We start from the raw sequence: 7,140 nt of genomic DNA, 5'->3' as shown, positions 1-7,140 counted from the left end.
TCCCGGCCGGGCAGGGGAGCGGGCCGTCCCTGGGGACTCGGGTGGTAAATAACGAATGTCGTATTTTCTAGTCCCGGTACTGTTTTCTTCAGCGGATGTAACGCGAACCTTCAGATCCGTGTGCCCGGGTTTGGCGGCGCGGGGGGGGGAGCCCGGAGTCACTCCGTTTGCTCTCTAGGAATTGTGCCTTAGCAACCAAGTGATGCAACATCAACTCACTCAGCCTGCTGACCGATTTTTTTATTGCTTTCCAAGATTACGTCCAGCAAATTCCACTTTTTGAGTCATGGAGGCAGAACAGATTATGGAGGGCCAGCCGCAGGTATTGCAAGAAATGTTTTATGTGTGCCGTGCTACAGGCATGAAAGGAGTGTTTCCACTTTGCCGACCATGTGTTATTTTACAGGTTCCGGAAAATCCCCATGCTGAATACGGTCTCACGGAAAATGTAGAGGTAACAAAGATTTTGTTGCTGTAAAGTACATTGGAAGTCACATTCCTGATCAAGGGGGAAAATGTTGAGTCTTGAGTCTAACTTCAGCAAATTTAATGTTCCCGAGAAAGTTAGATGGAAACTGAACCAACAGATACTAGTCCCTTGCATAACTGGCTGTTAATATATTTTCTGTTGTGTTGCTTCCATTATACTAAATGGCACTGAAGTAAATAATGAACCTTTTAATAAGGTGGGGTTTTCTGGAAGTATCCTATGATCGTTATCTATTCTATCACTATCTATTAGCTATATCCCATATTATGCCACAAAAAGCCAGCCAGACTTTTATTACAGGGGAGAGAATAGAGGAGTTGATGTCATTTCTATAGAAGTATCAAAGGTGGGGATTCTTTTCATATTCTTGCCAATAGAAATAATTGGATTGGAATAATCCAAGCTATCTTTATTATTCTGAGAAAGAGGAGACACAATCCATTCTCTCCGCTGTTGGTAACACTGTGGGTTAGAATAATAACTTTGTGACATTTATTTACTATTCCTTATTAAAGAAATGCTTTCAGTCTCCCTCCATTATAAGCTCCTACTCTAAGCTAAGCTTTTGCAGGTACTTTTCTTGACTGTCCTTTGTGATTCATCTCCCTGATAACTGCTTCTTTGTATGCCTCAAGTTCCACCGCAGAACTGTATCACGTTGTATACGTGGTAACGTATCCTTTTTTAACTACAGTTAATGGTGTGATTCAGCACTTTTTGACCAAAAGGCTTCTGGAAGCATTTTGCATATGTTTTCTTCAGAGAGTCCCTCTGTACTTTAATAGAGCATGGTCTCAAAAGGCTTGACTTCAATAGCGTTCCCTTTGTCAGACTTCACGTGAATTTCTTGTGCTTTTAGCATTTTGTGTTAGAAGTGCGTGCATACATTTAATTGACACCACTCTTGTTAGCAGTCATTCCAGTCTGAGTGGTGTAGAATTTAAATCTGTGAATGTAAAAGCCGAATTAAAAATGATAGACATTGGGTGTCTTCTGTTGTTAGAAAACTTATGACTTCCTAACACTGTTTTCCTAAAATATAAGAATTTAACAGAGTGCTCCTCTGGATTATTTTTTGTGCAAATAAAATACACACTTAACTCCTTTACATCTTTTAAGAAAATTTATTTCCAGTGAATTGTGGAGAGATGGGTACTTTCTTTGCACTCACGCTTCAAAGTAGATGTGGCTGCTGCTACTAATGCTTATTCCCCTTTTTTTTTTTCTACTTCAGAGGATAGTAGAAAATGAGAAAATAAATGCGGAGAAAACATCAAAGCAGAAGGTGGATCTTCAGTCGCTACCCACACGTGCCTACTTGGATCAGACCGTTGTACCTATCTTGCTACAGGGACTTGCGGTTCTTGCAAAAGAGAGGTAAGATACTTCAGTGCTCCTTCTGTTCTTAAGAATATTGTAGGTCTCAAACTTGGGTGGTATGTCACCATTTCAGACCTTGACAGACATTGTTTTGCTAGTCTGCTAGTTGTAAGAAAGTAATTACAACAGGTTTGTGAACCTATGAATTACTATTGTTGACCATGCAGCATGTGTTGTTCACTTAGGTGCCTATGGCAGGAGAGGAGTTATTTATTGAATTTGTGATCTCCTAATGAGATATGCTACTGCAAAGGTTTTGGAGGGAAAAATGTATTTTAAAATTAATTTTATCACATAATTTATCTTATACAAGCAAGGCAAGAAGTTGTTCTGGTTTTGGACGAGATTTTTGTACTGTGGAATTATAAAGAATTCTGATTGCCATTTAAAAGACAGACAAATTGGGCCTGGCATGCACCTTTGTTGGAGATGAAAACACTTTCTAAAGGATGAGGCTGACCCTGTACTGTCAACGCAGTAAGAAGCAAACTGAGAATTTATCCTTAGAGTAAAGGTTATGCTGTCAAGGTGCCCCGCATCTCTTATCAGTCAGTGTAGAAGGGTATTCTTCAATAATAGCAAACAGTTGTTCATCTTTTCCAAATTAATTTCTAGCTTTTTGGTGTATCCAAACGATTGGCGAGTCATACTGCACATAACCATTTCTCAGTTTTGTCAAAATAACGTTACCAAAAGCTCGTATGGATGACCGTAATCGCATTACGGCACCCACAGCCAGAACAACCATCAATAGTGTCTTAACCTCAAAAGGAGCATTGTACGGACAGCAAATTAGGCAAAAGAGCATCTAGGAAGGTACACCCCATGCGTACACCTGAGCAGCGCACAGATCTTCAGTTGACATCTGTGGGAGTTGTGCTGCAGGCTGAATGTAAAACACGGCCTGAGGTGGATAGCCCACACTTACAGTCTGTTCTTCATGGGAGTGAAACTGGAACATTGATAGAAGAGCTTGGGGAGCATATAGGGAAAAAAACCTGGCTGTATCAAACTGCCAAGGTCGAATAGGCTATTCAGTTTAACATACTAAAACCTCAGGGGTGAAAAAGCTGAACTACCAGCCCTGCTGTATAATCTTCTGCTTAAAATTGAACTGGAAAGTAACTAGTGGATGCTAATTTATTTTTCTAAGTAATTTAGCGATGTTCAGGGAGCAGCCCAGTACATCAGTACATGTAAGCAGGAATCCAGATGATATGGTCTACTTAAATTTCAAAAAGGTTTTTGGCACAGTCATTTACTAAAAGCTTTTAAAGAGAGTTAGTTGCTGTGGGATTAAAGGAAAAGCCTTTATATGGATGAGGAACTGATTGGGAGATAAGAGTAGAAGTAAATCATTTTCATGGTGAAATGTGCTTAACACTAGAATACTGGAAAGGATAATTTATAACAATTTGAAGAAGTGGCTGACAAAATTTGTTAATGATACTGAGTTTTACAGAATAGTTTGGGGTTTTTTTGTGTTTTGTTTTCTGTTTGGGGTTTTTTTAAAGTTGATTAATTGTAAATAATTGCACAGGAGCTTCACAGAGTCCATGTGAAACTATGGAAGCCTGCTCTGAAAAATTGAAACTATGACAAAAAAGTGAAAGATTGAATACGAATAAGCAGAAAATGATGTACCTAGGAGGGTAATAAATACAAAATGATAGATTCTGAGTTGACAATTACCCTTGTGAAAAAATGTCAGTGCATTGCTCAATCAAAAATAAATTCTGAATGGTAGGACTTAGAAATTGAAGGGGTAAAAACAAGCATAATGTCCCTATTTACATTTATAATGTTCTTGTATTTTTAATATTGTGTGTAATTGGCATTCCCCTGTATTCTGGTAGAATGTGACAAAGTAAGAAGAGTGACAAAGTGGTCAGAAGTATGTGGAATACCATCTGTATACGGAGTGACTGGATAGATGATACCTAGGAAAGAGACTTCTGTGAGAGAATATATTAGGAATCTGTTAAATCATGAATACCATAGAGGTGATGAATTGGGACAGATTGTTTATTATCTCGTCTGACACAGTAATCAAATCAAGTGAAGCAGGTAGCAGATTCATAATGAACAAAAGGGGGTGATCCTTCACAAGTTGCATAATTAAGCTATATAATTTTTTGCCTCAGGTCAAGGACACTAAGATTTTATTTGGGTTCAAGGGGCAACTGGTCAAAGTTATAGAGGAATTAACTCAGGACTATTAAAGGTGTTTGCTCAGAAAGCTGGTACATGCTTGGAAGGCAAAAGGATGGTCCAGAGAAGTACCTCTGCGCACTTCTATTTTTTATGCTCTTTACAGGCTTATTTGCTCACTGCCAGAGCTTTGGTCTGACCTAGTGTGGAGTGAGTAAGTTTGTCATTTATTCTGCAGACAGAATCTAGATTAGCAGGATTCACGCGCTGTAGCTGAAGGAGATTTTTTTTATAAAAAAAACACTTACAGAATAAGGCCAATGATCAAAAGTGTTTATTATTGACTACTTGCATGATACTACAGCACTTCTCAAACTTGAAGGTTTTGTTGACATTTTGTTGCATTCATTTCAGTTGCTAGAAACCATGAGAACAGCTCTAACGCACAAAGCTACACAATTACCATTTGAAGAAAATGAAATAAGAAAGCACCAACAGATTAACTTTTACTTTATATAGCATAAGTTAAAGAAATAGGCAAATGCATGTAACTTCCAATGCTATACATACGGTATTCACGCTTACAGACTGTGCCCTGGTTCTAGGTATGTAACTGTTGTAGCAATTTAGTAACATTGAGCCAACTGTGATTGAGACTCCTTATTAAAAATTTTCTCATCAAATGGTTACAGGGTACCTCTAGGTAGCTGGTCATCCCTAAATCAAGTGTTTGGGAAGAGTTATGTTGCTTTTAAGGGATTTTAAGGATTAGTTCTTCAGTTACTTAATTTCATATAACAAAAAAAAATTGCTCTTGATTTACTTTTTTCTTTACAGACCACCAAATCCCATTGAATTTCTAGCAGCATATCTTTTAAAAAACAAGTCACAATTTGAGGACCGAAATTAACTCCATAAAAATGAGGACAATTTGGCTGCTAGACTGAAATGATCACTTGCCACAATTTGTTTTCTGCTGTAAAAATCCTTTGGAAACATGATGTTGTCTTTCTTAATCGCACAATTTGCTTTACCTTTTGAGTTATTTAATAAAGAACACTTTACATTTTATTTGTTCACTTGATTTAAACTAGCTATTAAGAGACTTTCAAAATAAAGTACTGAAACTGCACTGCTAGGTGAAAGTCTGAATAATTCCATGGGACTACATCACCTGAATGCATGAAACAAAGGGGAGCAATTTATTATGAGAATCACATGGCTGATAATGTATATAACTTAATTTTATTTTATATAGCACCCTCCACTACCATCTCTTTTTTTTTTCCTATTCTTAACATCCTTTTCTGACCCTTTATTTTTTTTGTAATCTCAGTAGACGTAAAGGCCACAGACCAGAAGGTAAGATATAAGAAGCTGCAACAGAAGACTGGAGATTAGAAGAAAAAGCTAGAATTAAGATAGTAAACAATATGTTGTGAAAAAATACTATCAAAGCTCTGAAAATATGAATAGTGTAGCTGGAGAACTGGCTCACTAGGTTATTGGCAATGGGTACAGGGACTAGACACAGCCCTCAGAATTTCTATTTTGTTTTCTGAAACTTGTAACAAGGAGTGTAATCAATGTTGTTCACTAGCACTGGATGCTGGAATCCAGATTAAGCATAGCCAGTTTTTAATTACCATAATACCAGGAGAATTACCATAATTTGTTTGACAGTCGCAGAAATGGTAAATGTGGCTTCCAACCATTGCTCAATTAATCAAAATCCTAATTTTTATTCAAATAAACTTCAGTATTGCCATCTTACCATTCCCTACTAGGGAAGCTAATAGCTTTAACATAGCAAGCAGTTAAAACCTTGTAAATTAAATTATTTGCTGCAAGAGTTGGAGGTTTTTTCTGTGTGACATTCAAGGCTGCATAATTTTGCTATTATGCATAAATTCACAAACAAAGGGATTTAGGACTCTTTGACTTGTTCCTCCAATGACTTAAACATAGACACTGTATTTGCAGTATATTAGGTGTCCCACTGCACAAATATTTTCCCTTAGTTCTCTGACATCTAGATGACTTTCTTATAGTAATCTGAAGATTTTTTTAACATAGCTTTTCTTCTTTAATAGCTTAGATACGTGGGTGTAAGAGTGGCCAGAAGATAGATCCTCCTTCAGAGGAAAAAAATCAACTTTTCAATTGTCTGCTAACTTGCAGGGGCTGGAATAAGATCTGGCTGTTACTCCTAGCAGGAAGGCTCTCAATATTTTACATATTTCTTAATAGAGGGGAACATTGAATTAGTGTACACCAAGAGCAGTAAGAGTGGGGAACAAAAAAAATTGAAAGAAACCTGCAAACCCAAAACCAAGGCTAAAAAGCTCTGTTTTGGTAATCTTACAGAAATTGTGGAAGGAGATTACTGATTCTATTGCGTTGTGGTGAACCATCTCCATCAAACACTGACACTTAAAAAACCCACTGAAAGGATTTTAGAAACAGTGTTTTGACTTTCTGGAATGAATAATAACATTTAAGTGAAGACAAGGAGACACCAGAGAGACTTGGTACTGCTATTTTTACTGCTAAAGTGGCATTCCAAGGTTTCACCCATAGGTGACAACATCTCAAGATTGTAAGAATTGTTAAATGGGGGAAAGAAAAAAAAAGAAACTATGCTGCTCCTCAATTTCTGTGTTGATAATTTCTGCAAGACCATACAAAAATAAGTAGTTCAACTATTAATCTTCTCTAGGCAGAGCAATTTTCTTATACTGCCATACCTGAATTCAGAATACAATCAGATTTCTCAGCTTACAGTAACACCTGTCAAGCAACTGCACAGAACTTGTAAACACTCTGGCTTTCTGCACACCTTTGGCATTGGTACCAGTCTAAAGGTGAGCTGCTCTGCCAGCAGCATGCCACCTGCTCAGCTGTTGGTGCCACTGTTTGGTACATGGTGTCACCTGCTGTTGTCTTCCCATCTAGGTTAGTTCAAGAGAATGAAAAAGCTAAGTTCACAAGGTGATGGTGTTAGAAGATTTACTACAGTGGCTTTTCTGGGCAGCTTCCTCCAAGAAAATAAGTTGAAATGTTACTAGCAGCAGTGAACTCACGAGCTCTGAGAAATAAATGTTAGTGATTCTTGCCAA

At 37.6% G+C, this 7,140-nt stretch overlaps 1 protein-coding gene across 1 annotated transcript; it reads left to right on the top strand.

Moving 5' to 3' along the window:
- The first annotated feature begins 258 nt into the window (after positions 1 to 258).
- On the top strand, positions 259 to 5,153 carry DPY30 (dpy-30 homolog (C. elegans)). Its single transcript, XM_010086939.1, has 4 exons — positions 259 to 322; positions 407 to 454; positions 1,725 to 1,867; positions 4,859 to 5,153. Exons 1-4 carry the CDS (start codon positions 287 to 289, stop codon positions 4,929 to 4,931), a joined length of 300 nt encoding a protein of 99 aa, XP_010085241.1. The 5' UTR covers positions 259 to 286; the 3' UTR covers positions 4,932 to 5,153.
- Positions 5,154 to 7,140: the final 1,987 nt, after the last annotated feature.

This window comes from Pterocles gutturalis, unplaced genomic scaffold (assembly GCF_000699245.1).
Source record: "Pterocles gutturalis isolate BGI_N339 unplaced genomic scaffold, ASM69924v1 Scaffold32821, whole genome shotgun sequence".
NCBI lineage: Eukaryota > Metazoa > Chordata > Aves > Pterocliformes > Pteroclidae > Pterocles > Pterocles gutturalis.
Note: the sequence above shows the minus strand (reverse complement) of the source record. Positions and strands in the feature narration are given on the sequence as shown.

What these genes read in the sequence shown, in the direction of transcription:
- DPY30 (XM_010086939.1), top strand. Translation starts at nt 287, where the DNA reads ATGGAGGCAGAACAGATTATGGAGGGCCAGCCGCAG. An exon ending in GTCTCACGGAAAATGTAGAG is followed by an intron (nt 455 to 1,724) that starts GTAACAAAGATT and finishes TTTCTACTTCAG; the next exon opens with AGGATAGTAGAAAATGAGAA. An exon ending in GCGGTTCTTGCAAAAGAGAG is followed by an intron (nt 1,868 to 4,858) that starts GTAAGATACTTC and finishes TTTTCTTTACAG; the next exon opens with ACCACCAAATCCCATTGAAT.